We start from the raw sequence: 25,599 nt of genomic DNA, 5'->3' as shown, positions 1-25,599 counted from the left end.
AGGAATACATTTGTATTAATAATATCCTCTCTAATACATAAGAGTTGGAGTCTTCAGTCACAATAGGTGATAACTACCTTAGCAAAACCAGGAAGATTGTACCAATTACTACCATTCTGAATGAGTTCACCATTTTTCTTGCTCACATTTTGAATTTTACATATAAAATGAACATTTTCTAGGAAATATTTGTGAGCAGAAATGATCATGAATCTATCTTTTGGCCTGTGAATCTTTAAGGAAGTGTTACCACATCAGATGGTTACAGTATGTATCATTATTTGTTCACAAAAATAATATGTATGGAAGAAAATATTTTGAGAGACCCACCCTTTATGGTTGTAAAGTTCTGAAGATTCTGTGGGTGATAACCATATCACGATTACATATAAACCATTTTTATTAAATGTTAGATGTAAAAATATGTGGTTAGAAACAGATCTTTAACATTAGATGTTGGATAGAAATATATGATTGTTTGGTCATGGACTTGCCAGTCAAAACATGGATGAGTTTAATGCACACATTTTATAGTTTATGTTAATATCAAAAACATTCTGCTGTATGAAAGGTCTATAAGAAAACTTATCAGTATAAATTCACTCCATGACCAGTAGGAGGTGCTGAGGGACTATGGAATGGTTCAGACAAAAAATACTACCTTGGAAATGAATTAGGTTTGACTCGCTAATCCTTTTATATGTTGTCCCCTCCCTCCATAAATCTAAACATCAAAACCCTGACAACAAAATTTATGTTATGAGGCTTCCACGTAATATAATGCATCGTTTATGTGGTCCAAGTAACAATGCATAAAAGTATTGTTGAATGCTTTCACGACTGGAATCACAGGGGTGTTGAGGGGTTTCCAGGCTGTATGGCCATGTTCCAGTAGCATTTTCTCCTGACGTTGATGATGCTCTGAAGATGCCAGCCACAAATGCTGACAAACATAAGAAGAAAATGCTACTGGAAATTGGCCATACATCCCGGAAACCCCACAACACCCCAATACGTAAAGGGTCAGTTATCAAAGGCTATGTGATCCTCAAGTTAACTGTATCAAAGGAATCCCAAGGACTATGATGGAATTATTACAGAATAAGCAGAATTCTGAATTTCATGACATTATCAACATACAGGGGAAAGTTTAGCTTTGCAAAGAAAGTCTCAAGGCCCAGAGAGCACTGAGGTATTCTTCATTGTCAGGATCCATCTCCAGGGCTCGTTCATAACACTCAACAGCCTGTTGCCTTTCCCCATCGAGCTGGTGAATATATCCAAGGATGCCAAAGCTCTTTGCTTCTCCTGCACCTTTCTTGATTTTATTTTCTATCAGTTTCTTACAATTCATTTTGCACTTTTCTCTTGGATATGACTCTTTTTCAATTTTCATCCCATTCAGGTAGTGTTTCACAGCTTCCGATTCTGATTTTTTTTGGAATTGTTGATAGCGGCCGTACAAAAAGTGGAGCTGCTGTTGGTCTTCACAAGTTAGCTTGGTCATGGCAAATACTTTCTGAAATGCTTCCTCTGCTTCCTGAAAACGCTTTGCTTCTGCATACATGCCTGCAAGATCCATATAAGCGTAGACAAACTTGGTTTTGTGCTTCACGGTCTCTTGGAAGTGAAAGATACAATGTCTGATCAGCTCCTCCATCTGTTCTCTGACTTGGGATTTGGCCATTTTCATCCCAAAGAACTGCGTTCGGTAACAAACGCCGACCTGATGGTGCAGAAAGCCAGAGTTTGGTGTCAACCCTAACGCCTTTTTCAAAAACTCCAGGGATTTAATAACATCACCTTTTTTCCTGTACCATTTGGCAGCATACCTCAGAACATAGGGACTATCTGGATTGTTTTCAAGAGCCTCTTTAATATACTTTTCCCCTTCTTCAACTTGACCAATTTCCTGCAGTTTCAATGCAAAGATAGGCACAACGAAAGGATCGTTGGGATTTAGACTAGTTGCACGTCTCAAGGGTTCCAGAGATGACCCTTCTGCCGAAGATTTTTTTCCGTAATAATCTTCCATACGGTATAGTGCGATTGCATAGCCAGCATTACATTCTGGGTCTTGGGGCTCTTCTTGCAGTGCCTCTGCAAAGCTCTCCATGGCCTTTTCAAAATAACTTGGCCCAAATTTGAAGAGTGCCCACCCCTTTTCACAGTAAATATGGGGGAGCTTCATCTTATAAGGAGTGGTGCTTCCATTTTGTTTGCAAACACTTTCCACCTTCTTTATGTACTCTTGCATCTTTTCAAGCTGGTCCATGTGGTAGTAGATCCAAGCATAGTTGCCCCAGGTAACAAGACTGGCTTTTTCAATTGCCTTTGGACACTCTGTTTGCACAGCCTCTTCGGCTTTCTGTAAATTTTCCAGAGCAGCTTCTTTCTTGCCATTCAAATGATTCACATAGGCCAGCAGATTATAATTCTGGATTTTAGATCTGGACGGCAAAAAATCCATTTGATCTGCTATCCTTTCCTCCAGTTCCTCGGGACTGATGTCCTCCTTCAGCAGCCTCCAAGTAAAATGGCAGTCGAGCTGCAGCAGGATCCTCCGCAAAGAATCTTTGGAAACCTCGCTAGGGAAGATACAGAGAAACAGAGATGCACATTTGCAGATTGCAGATTTACATATTACAGAACCACGTTTACAAGTATTCATCCTGAACAATTTCAAAAACTGGCTTTAGTAGTGTGTTTTTCTCTTTGTATATGAAGGTAATATTTATTTACTTCATGTATAGTGCAACTTTCTCGCCAACACTCAAGGTGGACTGGAACTATGTCAGCAATGTAGATTATAGATTTAGAATTGTGCCCCTTTGTTAAAAGATATCAGGGGTCCCCAAAGTGATGCTCATGAGCACCATAGCCCCCCCCCCTCCTTTCCTGGTGCCTGCCAAGTGTTCACAGAAAGTCTGTAGGGCCAGGTGGGGCTCCTGCCCAGAAAAAAATCTGATTGGGTGTGCAAATTCAAGTAACATTGTTTCAGTGGGAGCTACCATTGTAGTATTGGTTTTATTTTTTCCCTTATTCCTTTTGCCCAGTTTTTTTTAAAAAAAATAGTTTTCTTAATCCCTGTATTTGGACTTTTTCACTGTACGTGTGCATGTGTGTCTCAGTTACCATTTTGTGGTTGCACCCAAAGGCATATCTCGGGTGGGACAAGCCAGGCCTTGTGACCCGGCTGCTGCTTGAGCAGCGTTTGTGTGTGTTTGTTGGGCAGAAGCATAGCTGGGCAGGAGTTCACCCAGGGCACACTCTGTGTTTTCTGCCCCACTGTGGCCCTGCCCCCTCCTCCTGCAAACCCTCCCTGTCCCCCGTCCCCCAGTGCCCCCCACTTACCAGGAAGGGCCTGGTGAGGTGGCGGGTGATTTTTGCCTTCCCGTGCAACGCACACTCCCTGCCCCCTTGTAGCTCCTCCACGGGTGTCAGGCAGTCCAGAGTTCCCCCCACCCCAATGACCCTGCTCCCCACCATCAACTATGTCCCCACCACCAAACTCCATTTAGGATTTAGGGACAGAATGAGTAGTTCAAGACTGGACCCGAATCCAGCGTACAACTGTGCATCTGGCCCTCAGAAGTCCACACGGAGTTTGAGAGGGGAGGTTGCAGTTCAAGCCTGGGCTGACCTGGGCCTAGATTCAGACTGCAGGCTCCTCCTCAAAGCCTGCAGTTTAAAGCTGGATGAAGCCTGGCAGAGGCCAGCCTTGAATTGCAGGCTCTTCCTCGGCCAGGACTGTCTTCATACTGCTGGCTCTGCCTCTGAAGCCTTCATGACTTCAGAGGCAGAGCTTCAGAGGTCAAGTCAGCAATATAAAGCCAGACCCAGCCGGGGCAGAGCCCACAATTCAAGGCTGGGTTTGGCCTAGCTGGGTCTAGCTTTAAACAGCAGGCTTCAGAGGTAGAGCCCACAGTTTAACGCTGGAGCTGGCCAAGCCTAGCCTTGAACTATGCCCCCTGAACTCCATGGGGAGTTGGGTGGGGTGCACAGCTCAGTGCTGGGCATTGCTTGCCCTGAGTGCTATCTTTTGAAGATATGCTCCTGCATGTGTTAGAATTTATATGGTGGCCAAAGGCTTCAAAAAAGGTTGAGGGCCCCTAGGGTTGCAAACCTTTAGGAGGGGCCTGGAGATCTCCCATTGATTCCCAGATGACAAAGATCTATTCCCCTAAAGAAAATGGCTCTTTTGAGAGCAAATTCTATGGCATTATATACTGCTAAGGTCCCTCCCCACCCGAAGCCTCACTCTCTCCAGGCTCCATCCCTAAATTCCCAGGTATTTCCCAACTCCAAGTTGGCACCCCTCTGCCAGGTGATATTGATAGAAACTCATTTTCTTGCATCTATGCACGCCATGTCCAGATCTTATGAGACCTGCTGGGGAGAGTTAGAATCAGTGTTAGCATAGCCATCTCAAGCAATGTTCTGAACCGCTAGGCCTTCTGGGTCTATCAAACAATGAGTCTCAGATTTCCTTTTGAATAAGCATGAGGAATGAACACCTAGTGGGAAGATTGTGGCTTCTTCTGGTAAGATTTGCAGACCCAAATTATGGGAATAAGTATATCAAGTGGACAGCCAGCATGGCGTAGTGGTTAAGAGCAGGTGCACTCAAATCTGGAGAACCGGGTTTGATTCCCTGCTCTGCCACTTGAGCTGTGGAGGCTTATCTGGTGAACTAGATTATCTGGTGAACTAGACTCCAGCACATGCCAGCTGTGTGATCAGAGGTGGGATCCAAACAGTTCTCACCACTTCTCTAGAAGTGGTTACTAATTTTTTCTGAGTGCCGAGAAGGGGTTACTAAAGCAACCACCCTGCCCAAGGTGCGTGAGTGCGGTGGTGCCACTGTTTGAATCCCACCACCATCGGAACCTGTTAGTAACATTTTTTGATCCCACCACTGTGTGTGACCTTGGGCTAGTCACAGTTCTTTGTAGCTCTCTTAGCCCCACTTACCTCACAGGATGTTTGTTGTGAAGAGGAAATGGAAAGGAGTTTGTAAGCCCCTTTTAGTTTCCTTACAGGAGACAAAGGAAGGATATAAATCCTCCTCCTTATTCATTCACAGTCACAAACACATACACTTCATACTGCCATGTCTGGTGGTGATTATAAATACAAATCAGACAGCCAGAAACGTAAGGAGGTTAAAGAAAGGGAGCAAAAAGAAGCTGAATGAAACCAATCTATCTTCCCGTTTTTCAATTCATATCAGGCATTTCTGAAGGCAGGTGACAGTATAGTAACTACAGGGAATAGGGAAGTTGATGATGAAATACAGGGAATAGGAAAGTAGATGAACAAAATAAAAGCGAAAATTACTTCAGTATGGACACTGAATCCACTGGAATTAATTTTCAATGAAGTGTGCATTCTTTCTACAGATTCTTTGCACACAGCCTGAGACTGCTAGAAGCTAAAAGAAGCTGGTACTCATCAAAAACTTCAAGAGTTCTACAATAGGTCAAGAATGGTTAAGGCATCAAGCCAGCTAATCTACTGTGTGTGACCTCCAAATGAATTTGATTTGGGGGGGGGGGAGGGGGGAGCTTAGTTCATCATTTTGCAATCGAAAAGGCCAGAAAACACATCTTTAAATTAATTGGTCTATTCTTTGCAGCCAGGTCAGTCTGTTGGGGTGCCAGGTCTGGTTTGGAAAATACCTGGAGATTTTGGGGTGGATCTGGGGAGGGCAGGGTTAGGTTACAGGAGGGACCTCCACGGGGTTACAATTCCACAGAGTCTCCAGTTGGAGGTTTGCACCTCTAACCATTACACCTCTTAAAGGAGACATTGACAAAACAATCCCATTTTATTTAATGGGGCTTATTACTAGGAAAGTCTTTTTTAAAAACTTATTTATAAAATTTATATCTCAGCTTTATGCCCTCACAAGGGCCATTAATTCAGCTAACAAAATTAAAATATATGTAATGAAATCAGATTTTAAAGCCAGCTCCCTCACACATCAAAACAGATATCATCAAAACAATTAAAAACAGTTAAAATACATATCAAGACTTTAAAAAGTATAACATTTTTAGCAACGAGGGAGTCTCTGGTAATGCCATAGGAAACAAGTCTTTATGCACTAGTGGAAGATTCAACAGAAGAGAGACAGAAGAATCTCTTTGGAGACAGTTTTGGCACCATGAGTGAGAAGACCCAATGTTTTCACCTTCTAAATCTCAGAACGTGGGAGCACCTAAAGCAGGGCCTCTAAAATTGAGGGCAGTGGTTGGGTAGATTCAATAAGAAGCAGGCAGTTCTTTGGGTATGTTGGTTCCAAACCGTACAGAGCTTTAAAGGTCAACATTAGCTATAGTTGGCAGGCCTCCAGTGGTGGTAGTAGGGGAGGGAGGGTTTCCAGCCCCCCAGGTCCTCACTGTTGATCAGCTGGGGGACTTACCTGTGGTAGAAGGCCTAGTTTGGCTTTACATTGATGTCACCAGCAACACAGCAACATCATTTCCAGCACCAGAAGTGACGTCATCATGCTGCCAGTGACTTGGGATGCTCAGGTATTTGGTCAAAATTGTATTGTAAAAATGGCTTCCACTGTAGAGCTTTTGCTAATACCAGAGCATTCCTCTGTTGCCAGCCATAACTATGACACTGGTTTAGGCCTCTGCAGCTGCTGGTAAGTCCTCTCCATCCCTGCCAGTTGCCTGGCAACCCTAATGCCAGTATCATGAATTGTTCATGGAAGCAAATTGGCTCAGTATAGATAGGCCAACATTAGTCCCTATGACCTACTCCAGTCAACATCCTGGCTATAGCAATTCTGTACCAATTTGAAGTTTTCAAACACTCTCCAAGAATAGCCCCATCTACATACAGCACGTTGCAATAATCTAATATGGATTTTAATGAGGATATGCACCACAATGGCCAGATTTTTCTTAGTTATGTTTAGTAGTTACATTTGTTAGTTACACTTCTTAATTATATTTGTTAATTACACTTTGGTTATGTTACAACTCCTTTGCTTGAAGCCAGGCTGAGTATTAAACAAGAAGCTAGCAGCAGGCAAAGTTCTTTTATGATTTCTGACCTACCTCATGATTTGAAAGTTGTTATCTGTTGTCAAGAAATTCAGCCTTTTCTCTTGAAGACTGGATAGCCTTTCTGTAAAGACTTAAATACTGCCAGTTCTGTTACAGTCTTCTTTTTATAGTCATCCAGGGATTACTAGGTTGGGGGGGGGGAGGGGGGTTGTCTGATTGCTTGTAAGAGGAAATGAAACTAACACACAGTTCTTAGGAAAGGAAACCAGCAGAGCTGCTGTCCTTATGTTTTCATATTTACCCAGGACTGAATAGATTTCTCTCTCTCTTTTTGCTCCATTGTCACAGAGAAGTGTAACTTGTTATAAGTTCTTTTCATATTTACCAGGGACTAAATAAATATGGGAGGAGAGGATGTTTATCTGCTTGCTTGTATGAGGAAACAAAACTTACACACAGTTTATAGAAAAGGAAACCAACACACAGTTTATAGAAAAGGAAACCAAAACCAGACTCACTGAGAAACACAAAACTTTGGAATCAGTTTCCTTTTTTCCTGATCACAATGGAATCCTCTGGGTAAGCATCGTAAGGGGTCCGTAAGCATCTTTTGCCCCTAGATAGCAATTAAAAATGGTTTTAATTGTTAACCAATCAGAAAAAAAACTACTGCCAAATTAAACAACATAAGGATTTCTTTCTGATGTGTTCTGGACATGGACAAAGATCATAAAAAGGAAGTCTAGTTCCAGCACATCCCATTTCAGTCAGAAGTTTAAGAGAGTTCTTGGCTTTAGCTATCGCTTCTCCCTCTGAATTTCTGGTGCTTCAATGGCTGCATTCATTGGATGTTTCAACTGCATACTTGCTGTCTGGAGAAGACACTGAATGGTTTGAAATAGTTTACTTTAAAGTAATTTGGTTTATTTTATTTTTTGTAAAATGTGCCTCTTGCATTTTTTAATCTTTGATCTGCGGGAGGCGGAAGCTTAGGGCCCAGTAAGGCCTAAAGGGCCTTCTTCATTTAGGTTTCCATGTTTGTCAAAAGTTCTTTAAAGGTTTTCTGCCATTGAGGACATGAATGAACAATATCTGCGCAATCACCCCAGTCACCTATGCCTTCAAGGATTCCAAAGGTAAAAGGCATGGTTCAGCTGCTGAGCATCTCCTGAGAACTCCTGTCACAAGCTATCTGGCCTTGCCAGATGTTCGTGGATGCTCTGCCCCCACGGTCAGTGCCCACCCCAGTCACTATCACTTTGGGACCAGGGTATTCAACCTCCTGGATCATTTACTCCACTGGTTCTGCCTCCAGAAGCCATGACCCCTCCAGCCATGCCCTTGGGCACTGGAGCTCCCTATCTGGTCCCCACTCCTGCTGGGTTGCATCTTCCTCACCCACATCCTTTCCCTCCTGGCAGGATATAACCTGGAATATTAGGAACAGGCCTGCATTTCCCAGGACTACTGGAGATAGGTGGTTAGCGATCAGTCCCCTGCCTGCAGGCATGTCCCACTATGGCCCACTCCTTATGGGCATGCCGCTCTGAGTGCCTTTCTTTGGATCTCCAGTGGGCCATACTGTGTCCATGTCTCCTCATGGAATACGTGGGCCATCTCCCTTGATGCCTTCTTATGGGTATAATAGATTCTTCTTCCTCCTTTGTATGTCTACCAGTGGATCCTTCGATTTGCCCAAAGGCCCCTGGTGCTTCCTGGTGGACCATGTGAGGGCCACTATCCCCACAAATGAAATAACAGCACAGGCCAAATTCAAGAAGTACTTGGTGATGGCTGATTCTTCTAGACTCTCTCTCTCTCTCTCTTTTAACTTCTCTTTGAACCAGCATTCCTACAACTGTTTCTTGTCAGGCTGCTTCACTTGTGAACTGTTCCTCTATCTGCTTTGGCATCATATTAAAGTTTTTCTCATCTTGGTTCTTTTTAGCTCTATTGTCGCTGAGAAGAGTTTTAAGTTCTTTTTATTCTTTATTTTATTCTTATTGTTAGTACATTTGTGAAACCCAGCATAGAAATGCAGTTTGCAAATAGATGTTATTTAAAAGTTGCTCACGGGTTGTTGTTGTTGTTTGTATTTTTAGGGCCGTATTTGTGTGGGTGGCTCTGCTGGGGTTTGTTTCTGAGCTATTTTTCTTTGGGGTTTTTGGGGTGGGGCCTTCCTTCACCCCTTCTGTCTTTTGGTTGGAACTTGTTTTCTTCTTTCAGTTTGGGGATGGGGATGGGGCGGGGGCGGGGGCGGGGGGGGGGGGAACCGGCCAAAAATCCTTGCAAGGCCTGAGGGACTGTTTATCTTCTCCTGTTCAGTTGTGTGATTCTTGGGGGAGAGAGGGGTTGCAGTTTATTTGGTTGCAGAGGTTTTTTTGCCATTGTGTGGGAAACTCTGTTTTTTAAATGAGTATTACATTTTGTTTGTGTGTGTAAACACAAGGTTTTTTCTCCCCTTTGCATTTCTTTCTCTGGGTTTCAAGGTCTGGGGGAGGACTATTTAAGTTTTTTTGTGTTGTTCCTTCTTCCCCTCCCTTCTGTTCATTTTCTGGTTCTTGATTCTCTTTGATGAAGGGTTGTGCTGGACCAGGAACTTGTTCCCTGTTTTCCCTTCATTTGTTTAGAAGGTTGGGTGGGGGGGGGGGGTAGTATTCATCTCACTGTTGCTCTGTTGAGTTGGTGGAATTATATTGTTGTGCTCCTCCTTGCCGAATTCTTTTGAACCATTTTGAAATAGCAGTTAAAATTTAAATAGAGGCTAGTTTTCATTAGGACTTGGGCCCCTTACACATATACAGAACAATGCACTTTCAATCCACTTTCAGTGCACTTTGCAGCTGTGTGAAATAGCCAAATCCACTTGCAAACAATTGTGAAAGTGGATTGAAGGGACATTATTCTGCATGTGTGGAAGGGGCCTTGGTTAAAAACTGCTCAAGTTTTAACCTAAGTGTAGAGCTTTAGCTTTTTCTAATCAAGCTTGCAGTGGATGTTAAGTAAGCCTCGTGCTGACAGAGCTTACCTGGGTTTTGCTGAGCACTTGTGCGTTGGGTCATCTTGCCGCTTCACCTGGACCGGCAAAAGTGCCCCCATACTTTCAGCTACCTGGCATTATGTAGTTGGGCATGATTCTGTTAGGCTTGTGCTGCCAAAGTATGCTTGGGTTTTGCTGGGCACCTGCATGTGGAATTGGCTTGCAGCTTTGTCTGGGCTGGGAAAAGTTTCCATGCTTTGATTTTCTTTTGTGCTGTGTTTCTGTGTGTTTGTGGGGGTTTTTTTAAAAAAACCATTGGTTCTGTTGGGCTTCACAGTGCATACAGGGAGGAAATTTGCGGGCACTAGATAAAGCAGGATTGTTGTTAGCCCCTGCCAGCATGGCCAATTGGCCATGCTGGCAGGGGCTGATGGGAATTGCAGTCCACAACACCTGGAGTGCCAAAGGTTCGCCACCACGGGTTTATGGTTTCGCAGGATTGGGTTCTGGTATCTATCTGTGGGGCTCATGTCAGTACTTTTGGGTGGAGACATTGACTTGTGGTTGCTCACGGGCATGACTCTTTGTTTTCCCCCTGGAGAAAAAAAGCTGCTTTCCCTCCACACAGTGGGAAATATTTGTGGGGCTATAGAATTGGACCCTCCAACCAAGGTCATAGGTAAAGGGGAGGGGGGTTCTCAATGTTTTTATCCTGTTTTTCATTTTTAGAGGATGCAGAGAAGAGACTAAAGGTGTTCTAAAGATATAAAATTCAAAATGGAAATTTTCTAGGAAATATTGTGAGCAGGAATGATCAATAATCTACCTTTTGGCCTATGAATCTTTAAGGAAGTGTTACTGTAAAGTATTCACCCGCTTCCGAGAGAGAGCAGCAGAAAGTAACACACACACACACCCCACACACATACACTTCAGCAGATCCTGTCTGGCTATCTCTCTCTGCCACCCCTGAGGGAAATTTGGTAACACTGTGAGGAGACTTCACTTTTCCCTCCATAACTGTTTACTCCTGACAGGTTGGCTTGGGCACTCTAAGAAAAGCTTTTTCTTTGACAATAATACTTGGATAAATCTATTATAGACAGTTCTTCATTAATCACCTTAGTTGTTAGATAGAACATTAACTCAGAGTAAATAAATCTTTCTTCACTAAATTACTTTCTTAAGTGAAAACCTTCCTTACACAGACTTAGATAAATACTTGAACAACCCACTCCTTCCTCTAGAGCAGTGTTTCCCAACCTTTTCAACGTCACGTTACCCGTGACCTCGCTCTTTATATCTCAGGGTACCCTTGAGGTTTGTTTGATTTTTTTTTGCATTTTTTAGGGTTTTTTTTTTCATTTTTGGCTTGTTGGTGGGGGAAGTGGTAAGCAGGGGGAGGGGAGGGAAAGCAGCATTGACAGCCGTGTTGTTTGTTTGCCTAAATTCGGCATGGATTGGGGGGGTTTATAGGGAGAGCTCCCTTTAAATCTACCCCCCCCCATCCACACCGAATTTAGGCAAATAAAACAACGCTGTTTTTCAATGTTGTTTAAAGGGAGTCCATGAGGCTTCCAACCCCCCCCCCTTCAAAATCCATTTTATTCCTGGGGGAAGGGGCAGACGATAGCATTGTCATGGTACCCCTGGGACGTTCTCATGGTACCCCAGGGTACCACGGAACCCTGGTTGGGAATCACTGCTCTAGAGTGTCACACTGGGCTTCACAGAACAGGCTCTGGGATGCCACCTGGAACCCACTCCTGACTATGCCAATTATATACAACACACCCTCAGAGATGCTCCAGTCCCATATCTGGGTGCTTTCTCTACAAAGAACTATAACCAAGCCCTCCATGTGTTATAAGTATTGTTTCTGTGAGTTTGGTTTTTTTTGGACTGAGACTCAGGTTCACACAGCCTGGCCTATCCCATTCCTACACCAAAACTGGCTATCTAGCCTCTGGTGAAACAAAGTTCCATTTCTCTCAGCTCCGAGAACTCTCTCTTTCTGGCTGTCTGTCTTTATCTGTTACCTTTCTATGACCTATCTAGCTCTTATCTCCCTCAGGAGCACACACCTCTGTCCTTTATAGATAGCTGCAGCTACAGCCAGCCAATCAGGTGGAGCTCCGGGTTAACTCTGGATTCTTTTTCTGTGCTAGAGCTGCTCTTTGAAATTAACCTTTTTAAAAGCAGTCTGTCACAGATACCTTATCAAATGTTTACAATATGTATCATTATTTATTGACAAAAATTACAGTATTTGCGGGGAAGAAAATATTTTGAGAGAATCATCCCTCATTGTTGCTGTAAAGTTCAGAAAAGCCTGTGAATGATAAACATAGATATATAAACCATTTTTATTAGATGTTAAGTAGAAATATGTGGTTATGGACTTTCTAGTCAAAGCACTGATGACTTTAATGCACACATTTTATAGTTTATGCTAATATCAAAAACATTCTGCTGTGTGAAATGTTTATGATATGAAAACTTATCAGTATAAATGCACTCCATGACCAGTAGGAGGTGCTGAGGGACTATGGAACAGTTCGGACAAAAATCCTGCCATGGAAATTAATTGGGTTGTAATCTCTAATGCTCTTATTCGAGGGCAAGCACTGAAATAATGCGTCTGTAAAAACATCTGAACACCCATCTTTTAGATAACTCTACAATAATATCAGCTCAAAAATGCAAGTCAAACTTGTTAATCTTTTAATTAACAAAATTATGGTGCCACTTGACAGTCATAACATTACCTTCCATGCTGAGGATGGGGAAGGTATTCTCTTTGGATCCGGTATAGTCAGTGTATGTTGTGAGGAGGAACTTGTTAGAGGGAGAAGTCAGAGAGGGACACAGACTGAGGCCAAAGGGTACCTTTGGAAGCAAAGCAGAGTCTGTCTCGCTAAAGGGTCTCCTAAGCGAATGTAGCACGTGATACAGAACATCCAAAGAATACCATGCACAGTTAGAAGCTGCTTCCCCCTTTTTTAACAGAGTAGGAAAGACATATTTTCCATGTGCAACATTTGAAAAAGTTCCCTTTGTTGCACCTGCCATTTTGGGGTAGAGGGAAAGAACAACTTTTAACAACGTTTGAATTGAGCACATAGTAGGGATAATTTAAATGGCTCTGATCACTTGGTTTGTAAGGACTTCATTTTAATTATGCTCAAACCCTGCCACCATCTCCGCCTCCTTTGCTGCTGGGCAGCAGGTAAGCTTTGCCCTTCCCCCATGCTTCCTCTGGCTGCCCAGAATCTCAGTGCTTTCCCCTGGGAGACAGCATGCAAAGATGTGGCTTTGCTCCTAGGCACAGAGTTGGAAGGGACCCCAAGGGTCATCTAGTACAATTCCTGTATAATGGAGGAAATTCACAACTACCTCCTACCCCCACTTCCCCAGTGAACCCTGCTCTGTGCCCAGAGGAAGACCCCTGCTCTATACTGTCTCCTCCTGTCCCCGAACACAAGGCACCTCTCTGGGCCGTCCAGTTTGCCCCTCTTGAATGAGCTGATATGGTCTGAATGCTCCCTCTTTCCCTGCTATCCAGAAGATCAGAGCTGTCCAGTGAGCCAGTGCTGGAGGGACCACTTGACTTAGTTGACTGTTACCTGCTGTTGACTGAGTTGTGGGGCCCCTGCAGCCCTATTCTAGAGCCTGGCCAGTAATCAACACTTTTACAACTAGACCACACTGTCTTTGAATAAAGTCAATACTGTTACACAGTTGCAGCTGTTACTACAATGAGGGGTAAACAGCTATGAAAGAAAAGGGAAGGGAGGCGGGCCTGCCAAGGGAGACACAGGTGGGAGACTGTCTTGGCATTCTTGTTAGGCCTGATATGGCTGGTTGGTGGATCCCAAAGCCTGTAAAGCTGCTGCTGGTGCTTCTGTGCATTCCTGTAGCCAAAGGCTTCGAAGTGCTCTGTGCCCTCTGACTTCTAGTTCTTCCTTTGCCTGATGTTGTGCCTACGTGGTTGGTGGTGACCAAAGGTTAGTTTTCGTAGTGAGCCTAAGAGTCACAGGTCTCAATGAGCAGACAGCTGTTAGCCTTGTGCTCAGCTTGTGTCTTCAGATTTGGGGGTAGGCTGGTCAGGCACAGTCGCATCATGGAGCAGCATGGGTCTTGTGTCTGGATTCACTCCTTATATGCACAGCACATTCTCCCAGTGCCCCTCAGTGACTGGTATGAATCAGTCCTGTTGACACAGATTCTGCAGGAGACTCTGTGCTCTTTGCTAGAAATGCATCAGATACGACCTTCCCTCATTGATATCTTCTGGTTACTGACATCACTACACCAGGCCTTGCCACATTTTCTTTGGATCCAAGAGCCAAAGAAACTACTGTCTGAATAAAACTATGTACTTAGAAACTGTACATTCTAATCCTCAGACATTTTATTTGTCACAATGAACAATGTCAAGAGATTATTTTAGTAGCACTTCACAATTAAATGTGGAAGATTGCTAGCCCCTCGGTTTATAGCTTAAATGAGGGTGGAGGATTGCTATGGTTGCCAATGGCCCAGATTCCCCCATTTGTCATCTTTATTTTAACACTGTAGTGTCACAAAGTGGACCAAGAGCATTTTACAGAATTGGCTGTTCTGGGTTGTCCAGGCTTTGTGACCATGGTCTGGTAGATTATGCTCCTGACGGTTCGCCCGTAAGATGCAATTCTGCACCTTTGACAATACATTTCACAGAATATTTGTTCACAAATACTCAGGATGTAGTTACTTGGCAATCCATGGTTACTGAGGGTGCAAATGACACTGTCTTTTACCCTCTGGCAGCCTTCCATGGTGTTAACGGCTACTCGCTCCTGACAGACATAAGAACATAAGAACAACCATGCAGGATCACACTGAGACTCATCAGGTTCAGCAGTCTGTTCACACCAGCAGTCTGCCAACCAGGTGCCTCCAGGCAGTCCACAAACCAGCTGCCTTCAGCAACATCATCTTGCCTATGCTCCACAGCGCCTGATACAATCGCCCTTGTGCAGACCAATAATCCTCTTTCTTATTCTCTATGAATAATATGATAAACCTCAGACTACACGCAGACAAATCCCAAGACTTGTAGAGTATTCTGCTCAAGAGGTTTCACATTCATTTTTACTACTTGCCCCTCCCTTCTCACACTTATTCTTGATGCAGATCTATTCCACTCCAAACAATCTTCTATTCATTGAACTTCTTGACACTTAAGAGGTATGAGGTTGGTTCTGTGTACATAGATTCGAAATGCAACAATGAGAGTAAGGTGTTTTTTTTCTCAACTCTGTATGTTTATTTTACAACATTTTTGCTGTGAAGAAGAGGCATGTTACCTCTACAGTCACAAAGTCACAGTTTTGAGACTTGCAAAATCAGACATATGGGATAATATCTTCTAGATAGGAGAAAAATTACAGAAACGTCTGGACATAGTAAACTGATTAATGGAAATAATTTACACCCCCCCACCCACCCATTAAACATTGCACAAACAGCCTCATGCTACATAATTAAAAATGAACCCTTGTTTCATGCTGAATATTTTTAGACAATGATGTATCTTAAATAGAAAACTATTTTAAATAGATTTCCCTCAAAAAGCATTACATTTAAAGAGATTTAAATTTTAAAAATCTGATTTAAATATTTTTTAAATCCTATTGGTTAATTTTTTTAAAAAGTTGATTTTTATCTACCCTGTTGTCAGAACAGATGGGATAATTTAGCCTTGTAAAGAAAGTCTCAAGGCACTGAGAGCACTGAGGTGTTCTTCATTGTCAGGATCCATCTCCAGGGCTCGTTCGTAGCACTCAACAGCCTGTTGCCTTTCCCCATCGAGCTGGTGAATGAATCCAAGGATGCCAAAGCTCTTTGCATCTCCTGCACCTTTCTTCATTTTATTTTCTACCAATCTCTTCAAATAATTTCTGCACCTCTCTCTTTGATATGACTCGTTTTCAATTCTCATCCCATTCAGGTAGTGTTTCACCGCTTCCGCTTCTGATTTTTTTTGCAATTGCTGATAGCGACCATACCTGAAATGAAGCAGCTGTTGTTCTTCACAAGGTAACTTGGCCATGGCAAATACTTTCTGAAACGTTTCCTCTGCTTCCTGAAAACGCTTTGCTTCTGCATACATGCCTGCAAGATCCAGATAAGTGAAGACAAATTTGGTGTTGTACTTCATCGCCTCTTGGAAGTGAAAGATGCAATGTCTGATCAGCTCCTCCATCTGTTCTCTGGCTTGGGATTTGGCCATTTTCATCTCTATGAACTGTGTTCGGTAACAAATGCCAATCTGATGGTGCAGAAAGCTGGAGTTTGGTGTCAACCCTAACGCCTTTTTCAAAAACTCCAGGGATTTATTAACATCACCTTTTTTCCTGTACCATTTGGCAGCATACCTCAGTACATAGGGACTATCTGGATTGTTTTCAAGAGCCTCTTTAATATACTTTTCCCCTTCTTCAACTTGACCAATTTCCTGCAGTTTCAATGCAAAGATAGGCTGCTTGAAAGGTCGTTGGGATTTTGCCAGACCTGGTTTGCTGCGTCTCAAAGGGTTCCAGAGATGACCTTTCTGCCGAAGATTTTTTTTCGTAATAATCTTCCATAATACGGTATAGTGCGATTGCATAGCCAGCATTACATTCACCGGGATTATCTTGGGAGCTCTTCTTGCGAAGATTGCCTCTGCAAAACTCTCCATGGCCTTTTTCAAAATAACTTGGCCCAAAATTTGGAAGGAAGTGCCCACCCGCTTTTCACAGTAAATATGGGGGAGCTTCATCTTATAAATTGAATTACGCTTCCATTTTGTTTTGGCAAACACTTTCCACCCACCTTCTTTATGTATGTACTCTTGCACCTTTTCAAAGCGCGGGTCCACATGTGGTGTTGGTAGATCAAGCATAGTTGCCCCAGGTAACAAGACTGGCTTTTTCAATTGCGCTTTGGATTTACTTTCCTGTTTGCACAGCCTCTTCGGCTTTCTGTAAATTTTCCAGAGCAGCTTCTTTCTTGCCATTCAAATGGTTCACATAGGCCAGCAGATTATAATTCTGGATTTTAGATCTGGACGGCAAAAAATCCATTTGATCCGCTATCCTTTCCTCCAGCTCCTCAGGTCTGATGTCCTCCTTCAGCAGCCTCCAAGTAAAATGGCAGTCGAGCTGCAGCAGGACCCTCCGCAAAGAATCTTTGGAAACCTCGCTAGGGAAGATAAAGAGAAACAGAGATGCACATTTGCAGATTGTGAAGTACAGAACCACATTTACAAACATCCTGAACAATTTCAAAAACTGGCTTCTGCTGCATACAAATAGAAACATAAACTATGTTAATGTTTATTTATTTGCTTCTCTTATAGCCCACCTTTCTCACTGTGAGTCAAGGGCCAATTACAGATGGGGCTCCAGGAGACTCTGGGCGTGCACTGGGAGCCTAAGCGCATTGGGCGAGATTTCTTGTCCCGCCGCATTTGCTCCCTGCTGCAAGTCGAGAGAGTAACTACTATGGTGCAAGATTTCTTATCCTGATATATTTCCTCTTGCCCTGCAGGTGCTTCTCACTTTCCCCACAGACAGTGAGAGGACTTCTAGTTCAACTTTTTGAGCTATAGCAGGACAAGAGCTGGACAAGGTGGACAATACTGGAACCAATGTAGATTTTAGATATGGATTTGTGCCCATTTGTCAAGATAGATCAGGGGTCTCCCAAGTGGTCCCATAGACACCATAGGATCCTCTAACACCTTTCCTGGCACCTGCCAAGGGTTCACAGAAAGTCTGTAGGGCCAGTTGGGGCTCCTGCCCAGAAAAATTTCTGATTGACTGTGCAAATTCAAAGAACATTGTTTCAGTGGCCGCTGCCATTATGGTGTTGGTGTAATTTTTTTTCTCCCATTCCCTTTGTCCACTGCACCTAGATTTCTGACTTTTTTTGTATGCATATTTATCTCCCACAGTTCAAAAGTCAAAGAAGAATGTTTAGTGTAACACACTTGCACAATAATAGGGAAAACCCTAAAACATCACTACGTTGAGGCTACATATGTTTGTGTGTGTGTGTATATATCTGTTGAAACATGTAAGTTTATATTAAACCATAGAATTTCAACCCTCCACTAATACAAAGAAACAAAACGCAAGTCAATGAGATCATAAAAAGGAGTAGAAATAGTCAAGCAGTCTCACACAATATCCATCCATCCATCCATCCATCCATCCATCCATCCATCCATCCATCCATCCATCCATCCATCCATCCATCCATCCATCCATCCATCCATCCATCCATCCATCCATCCATCCATCCATCCATCCATCCATCCATCCATCCATCCATCCATCCATCCATCCATCCATCCATCCATGTACGTGCAGGCTCAGTACATGGGTGTTTTAGGATTTTCCCTATTATTATATGAGAATCTCCCACAGTTACCATTTTGTGATTAACCCCATTACCCTGTGTCAGAATTCCTAAGGTGCCCAAAGGCTCAAATAAAGTTCAAGGCCCCTGTTGTAAAACATGCCCAAGTAGGCAGAAGGAAGTGGCTGCTTAAGGAGGGCAGCCCTGGGCAAACGCTGGCATGACCCTGGGCAAAACCTGAGGTTGGATGCTTTGGGCGGCGCCTCCCTGCCGACCAAAAGTTTTTTTGCACCAGGACATTGTTGAGATTTGCCTGCAGGAGGTGAAGTTTGTAGACTATATCAGCACACCCAAAATTTCAGCACTTATCATCAGGGAGACTGTCCTTATACTGCCTCCTCAAGTTTGAGAATTTGTGAGGTTTGGTTCAAGGAGTCCAAAGTTATGGACTTTCCCAAAGGGAGATGCCCATCCCCATTGACAATGGGAGCTAATAGGAGAATGGGGGCTACAGTTTTGAGGAGGTCCCATAACTTCCCCGGACCCCTGAATAAACTGCACCAAACCATGGGGGTTGCCATCATGACAGTCTCCAGATGATACCCTGAAATTACAGTTGCTGATAAATCCAAGAAATACCCTGCAAGAACATCCCAAAATTTGCCAAGGGGAATCTTTGTTTCTGCATTGAGTTTTCTGCCATTGCCTTGCTGTCAATGGGGGTTGCAGGCTGGGGGGGCACATTTCTGAAGGCACAGTCTCAAAATTTTCAGGGTCTCATCAGGAGACTGCCCTAATGATTCCCCCCAAGTTTGGTTCAGTTTGGTTCAGGGGGGCCAAAGTTATGGACCCTCAAAACTGTAGCCCCCATCTCCTATTAGCTCCCATTGGAAACAATGGGGGATAGGGGCACCCCTTTTGGAAGTCCATAACTTTGGACTCCCTGAACCAAACCTCACCAAACCTGGGGGGTAGCATAATGACAGTCTCCTGATGATATGCTGCAATTTTGGTGCCACTAGCCTAAAAACTGCGTCCCCTGCAGGTCAAAAACGGAAAACCACTAAAAATACCCCAAAACGAACCCAGCATTTTGATGCCCCCCACAAGGTGATGCCCTGGGCAGCTGCCCACCTTGCCCAATGAGCATTACGCCAGTGCAAGTAGGTTTGCCAACCTTCAGGTAGGGCCTGGGGATCTCCCAGAATCACAACTGACTTCCAGATGACAGAGATTGGTTCCACTGGAGAAAATGGCTGCTGTGGAGGGTGAACTCTGGCATTAAACAATGCTGAGGTCCCTCCCACACCTACTGCTCAAAATCTCCCAGTATTTCCCAGCCTGTTTTTGTGGATATTTATAGAAACTTATTTCCTTGTATCAATGTTCACAAAGTCTAGATCTTATGAGATGTGTTGGAGTGAGTAAGAGGCAAACTGGAGTGAGTAGCTCAGCAAACTCAAGCAACATTTTGAACTGCTAGGCCTTTTGGGTCTATCATAAACTATCAGATTTTGCCAAATACCTGAACAAATACCTCCTGTTGTTAACCACATCACTGTAATCCTGATCTAAGGCCCCTTCCACACATGCAGAATAATGCACTTTCAATCCACTTTCAAAGCACTTTGCAGCTGGATTTTACTGTGTGGAACAGCAAAATCCACTTGCAAACAGTTGTGAAAGTGGATTGCAAATGCATTATGCCGAAGGGGCCTAGAGCTCCCTGGGCTGGTTTGTCCTCCCCATCCATGGCAGTTGCCAGAGTGGTGTAGTGGTTAAGAGCAAGTGGACTCTAATCTGGAGAACCAGGTTTGATTCCCCGCTCTTGTCCCTAAGTGGCAGACTCTTATCTGGTGAACCAGATTTGTTTCCCCGCTTTTAGATTCCTGCTGAGTGACCTTGGGCTAGTTGCAGTTTGTTCAGAACTCTCTCAGTACCACCTACCTCACAAGGTGTTTGTTGTGGGGAAAGGAAAGGATTTTGTAAGCTGCCTTGAGTCTCCTTATGGTAGAGAAAGGCAGGGTTTAAATCCAAACTCTTCTTCTTCTTCTAACACCAGCATCTTGAATTGTGCCCAAAAGCAAATTAGTATAAGCTGGGCCAGTAGAGATGGACCAGTACTGGTCCCAGTGACCCACTCCAGTCAACATCCTGGCAGTAGCATTCCATACTAATTGAAATACTTGCCAAGACAGCCCCATGTACAGCACTGTAAGCAAAGGCTGCATATAGCTTTAAACAACACCAGTCGGAGGACTGAAGGAAAGCAGCTGGGGCTAATGAAGGAAAGAGATAAGATAAAGGGAGGAGGAAAAGTAAAGAGGGAAGGGTTTTTTTTGTGAGCAACTCGCTCAGCGCACTACCTGGATCTTCGTTCAATATACTGAAACCAATCCTTATTGTTTGTGTTGTTTGGAACTGTTTAAAGGATGGTTTGTTTCCTGTGATTTTAAACAACCGTGAATAAAAAAGCTTTGGACTTCGTTATAGTCAGGAGTTGGCTTTCCTCTTACTTCCGTTTCTCCGCTCGCCGAAGTGAAAGTGGTTGCGGAGAAGATTGTTGTGGAGAAGGCTGGATTAAAGCTTGTGGAAAACTTGTGAGCTGCCTGTCAGCTGGCCTATAAAGCTGTCAGAAGGTCAGGATGGGACTGCCAGCTCATGCAAGCACACTGTAATAACCTAATATAGATTTAATCAGGGCATGCACCACAGTGGCCAGATCTTTTCTCTGCAGAAGAGACTGCCCAGGAAAGCTGGCTAACTAGTTGAAGCTGGTGAAAGGCACCCCTGGCACCTACTTATCCAGTGGTAGGACCAGCTCCAAGAGTCCCCCCCCCACCCCGAGTACAGACCAGTTCCTTCTAGGGGTGTGCAACCAGAGGTGGGATCCAGCAGGTTCTCACAGGCTCCCGAGAGTAGGTTACTAATTATTTGTGTGTGCCGAGAGGGGGTTACTAATTGGTGATTTTGCCACGTGATTTTTGCCTTAGTTACGCCCCTCCTCTCAGCAGTAGCGCGCAGAACTTGAAGCAGTCTAGCAGGAGATGCACCGGCGTGCGTGGCAGCCTGCGCCTGCATGCATTCGTTTCCTGCCCAAGGACCGGCGCAGCGGCTGCGTCCTTGCCACAGCTCCGCCCAGGAATGCCCCACCCCGGAATGCCTGGCCACGCCCCCATCATGCCCCACCCAGCCCCATTGGCGCTACGCCACAGTTTGAATCCCACCACCATGGGAACCTGTTACTAACATTTTTGGATCCCACCACTGTGTGCAACCTCATCCTGAGTCAGATCTTCTGCCCATCAGTAGCACTTCTATGTAGTTGTGATCAATATTTATGTATATTGAATTTCTGGACGACTTTCTCCTGTTATATAGATCTGATCTGATTTGGCAGGCTCAGGGTGGTTTAAAGATAAGAACATATACAGTAGATACAATCAGTATAATGATAATAAAATATAATGAAACCATACATTAGGATCAACTACATTTATCAACAGATGACAGCTAAAACATTCCAACAATGCCCCAAAAGGAGGTGGGGAAGGTAGAATAAAAAAGGATGCAACAGATGGAAGACGGAAAAAAAGAGGGAAGCCATTATCATGATGTAAACCATAGCTGCCTCAACTATAAGCCTGGTGGAACAGTTCGGTCTTATGGGCCCTAAAGAACTGCATCAGATCCTGCAGGACGCAGGTCTCACTACCCTGTTTCCCCTAATATAAGACATCCCCGAAAAATAAGACATAGTAGAGGTTTTGCTGAAGTGTGAAATATAAGGCATCCCCCGAAAGTAAGACATAGCAAAGTTTTTGTTTGGAAGCATGCCCGACGAACAGAACACAGGAAAAATAAGACATCCCCTGAAAATAAGACATGGCACATCTTTGGGAGCAAAAATTAATATAAGACACTGTCTTATATTCGGGGAAACACGGTACACAGAGAATTCCACCAGACAGAGCATTCCACCAAGAATGCCCTGGTTGAGGCCAGATGGACCTCTTTCGGACCAGGGATCACCAGCAGATTATCATTTGCAGAATGTGGCGTCATCTGGGGCACATAGATACAGTGACCCCAGACCATTTAGGGCTTTGAAGTTAAGCACCAAAACAGTGAACTTGATTCAGTACTCTACCTGGAGACAATGCAGCTGGCAGTCTGCAGGTTGCTTATGTATCTGCCACATTGCTGCATTTTGCACCAGCTGGAGGTTCTGGAGCAAATCCAAGGTTTGTAGTGAGAGTTGCAGTAATCCAGCCTGTTGCATGAATCACCGTGGCTTAGTCAGTTTGGGTCAGATAGGGTGACAATAGTCTCACCTGACAGAGATGGTAAAAAAAAACTAGGCCAGCTACTTGTGTGACTTGAGCCTCCATTGTTAAGGAGGCATCAAGAGTCACAGCAAGACTCCTGATGGATGATGCAGTCAAGAGTCTGCAGTTGGCAACCATGGTCTGCCCTCCTGCCCTGTCCAATCCAGCAACAGGATCACCGTCTTAGCTGAATGTGGCTTAAACTGGCTCTGCTTCAACTATTTCACCAGGTGCTCCGAATAACTGGCCAAAACATCTGGGGCAGATTCAGGACGTTAAACAGTATTGGATAGAGAATCGCCCCTTGTGGGACTCCACATTCCAACAAATGGTGTGTGGAAATTTGCTCACCACCTGCTACCCTCTGCCTCTGACCTTGAAGAAATGAGAGGAGCCACTGCAAGGGTGTTCCATGAATCCCGGTGTTGGCAAGGCAACTGGTCAAGATATTGTGACTGATCAGGTCGAACACTGCTGTCAAGTCGAGCGGTAACAACAGCCCTGGCTTGCCTCGGACTAGGTGCCTCCAGAGATTGTCTGTAAGGGTTAATAATTACAGAACAAGAGAAGGAAAGAGAAATAGGGAAAGAAAGAGGGGAGAAGGAGGCCACCTAAGATGGACAATTGCCATTGCATCCTTGAACCACAGGCCTGGCGGAACAACTCTATTTCAGTTTATTAGCTTGTATCCACTCCAGAAATGTGTCCAGGAACTTTAGGGTTGGCAGAGGTCCCTGGCCACAAGCTGGCTTTAGAACTGCCTCCTCTAAGTTGGGAAATCCCTGGAGATTTGGGGATGGAGTATGAGGAGAACAGGGACTGCATTGGGGTACAATGCCATAGAGTCCGTCCTCTAAAGTCCCTTTTTCCCCAGAACTATTCTCTGCAGTCTGGAGATAAGCTGTGATTCTGGGAGGCTCCCAGGACCCACCTGGAGGATGGCAACCCTAATGGGTCAGGACTTTTAGGATTCCATCCTTTGTTAGTTAACAGTTATAGGTAGCTATACGGCAACTCCTTTGATTTACTTATTATTAATGTACCTTGACAAGAAGCCAGCAGCAGGCAAAGTTCATTTACAATTTCTGACCTACCTCATGATTTCAAAGTTATTATCTGTTGTCAAGTAGCTTGGTCGTTTCTCCTGAAGACTGGATAGCCTTTCTGTAAAGACTGACCTGCCAGCCCTGTTACAATCTTCTTTTTATAGCCATCCAGGGATGATAAGGTTAGGGTGTGTTTGCCTGATTGCTTGTAAGAGGAAACTGAAACTAATACACATTTCTTAGGAAAGGAAACCAACAGGGTTGCTATCCTGATGTTGGTCCACTTGCTGTGGCAGTGGTTCCTGGCCTGCATGGAGTTACTGTTGGCTCTGCACGTTTCTGGACTGTGGCAGGGGAGGGGGCAAAGGTTTCAAAAACCCTTGGGCCAGCTGTGGACAACATGTGGATATGTAATAGGCTTTCCAAGAGGACTAGAGAAGAATGTTCTGTCCCTTTAATTGAGACTTAAGCCAGTGTTTTTTAGTGGCTGATTTTACCTGCATGCCAAGAAAAGTCTCACTTGCCTATTTCCGCCCATTAAAGGAAAAGGATGTTTATCTCCAGGTTTGTTGACAGCCTTAGTGTACAGCCTCCATACATGCTGAGCCTGTACACATACCAAAAGTGTCCAGTTCACACAGAATGGTGGCTGTACGTATTGGGTGTGTTGCAGGGACCATGTACATGCAACATATGCCCTCAATTTGTATAGATGTAGCATTTCAGGAAGGCGAGTATCACTGTAAACTGTAAAATCAATAACTACACCATTTAAATATTTTTGTTTTGTTGTAAAGACATTTCTTATTTAGAACAGAAATACATTATATGGTTAGAATAGAAATGCATTATATGGATGCATTATATGGATCAGGAGCAGAAATTTAAACGAAGAGGGGAGTGCTTAGCCTACACTTGTGCTATATGCTATAAATAACAGGCTTGGTGTCAACCATTGCCCCTAGTTGTGTGAGAGGCCTGCATACCAGCCACCACGGAAGTACTTGTTGAAATGGGAGCATTCATACAACATATCGATAACATAAGATTCAAAGTAGAGGCAGGGGGAGGGAAGGAAAAGTATGTGTGTCTGGGGTGGGGGGGGGATCAGCAGGAGAATGGAGTTGCTCAGGAGTTGCCTAATTCTCATGGCCATTCCTTCCCAGTAAAATGGTGTTGTCATAAAAGCCAAACTGTTCATTGCACTTTTGAAAAAGTCAGGCCCGGGACACCTGACTCTCCCTGAAGCCACTCTGCAGCTGTGGGGAGAAGAACAAAATACAAATAAAGGAAAGGCTGACTGAGTAGGGAACTGTGACACAAGTGAGCGGGGGGAGACTTTTGCCTGTGCCTCTGATCCATTTTCCAACCCAAAAAGGCACTGTTGGGAGTTATTTCCCGCATTTTGGCTGCAGTATTCTGAGAGCAAAATCCTTCATCCTTTGACGTCACAGTTCCCAACTCAATCAGTTTCTTTTCTCTGTTTTAAAACAATCCTTGGAGTGTGCTGTTTATTCATGGCACAGTCAGTGACCAGCCCCAGTGCAATCAATCGCCTCTCCCACTTCGTGGGGTGGGGGTGGGGGTTCCTCCCTGCGCAAACAACATTCTTTGCTCTGTTTGCAATTGACCTTGGCGCAGCCAGTAACTTAAAAAAAAAAATCTGGTAATTCTGCACTTGGAGTTGACTGTTTTTTCCCTTTTTTAAGTTCTTGGCCACAGATCCACTGTCCCTGGTACTAATGCTAACCTCAGGGTGGGGGGCTTGAAGATCTTTTGGAATTCCATTTATTCCATTTCTCCTGGGGAAAACAGCTGCTTTAGAAGAT

At 44.1% G+C, this 25,599-nt stretch overlaps 1 protein-coding gene and 1 pseudogene across 1 annotated transcript; both read right to left on the bottom strand.

Moving 5' to 3' along the window:
• Window positions 1-1,014: 1,014 nt before the first annotated feature.
• On the bottom strand, window positions 1,015-7,142 carry LOC125438205 (interferon-induced protein with tetratricopeptide repeats 5-like). The gene is made up of 2 exons (XM_048506470.1): window positions 7,077-7,142; window positions 1,015-2,588 (listed from the first exon to the last, which is right to left on the bottom strand). The coding sequence occupies exons 1-2, from the start codon at window positions 7,079-7,081 to the stop codon at window positions 1,151-1,153; spliced, it is 1,443 nt and encodes a 480-aa protein (XP_048362427.1). The 5' UTR covers window positions 7,082-7,142; the 3' UTR covers window positions 1,015-1,150.
• An 8,229-nt stretch (window positions 7,143-15,371) lies between these two features.
• Window positions 15,372-23,863, bottom strand: LOC125438213 (annotated as a pseudogene).
• Window positions 23,864-25,599: the final 1,736 nt, after the last annotated feature.

This window comes from Sphaerodactylus townsendi, linkage group LG08 (assembly GCF_021028975.2).
Source record: "Sphaerodactylus townsendi isolate TG3544 linkage group LG08, MPM_Stown_v2.3, whole genome shotgun sequence".
In the NCBI taxonomy this organism is placed as follows: domain Eukaryota; kingdom Metazoa; phylum Chordata; class Lepidosauria; order Squamata; family Sphaerodactylidae; genus Sphaerodactylus; species Sphaerodactylus townsendi.
The sequence above is the reverse complement of the archived record's forward strand: the minus strand, read 5'-3'. Positions and strand labels throughout refer to the sequence as shown.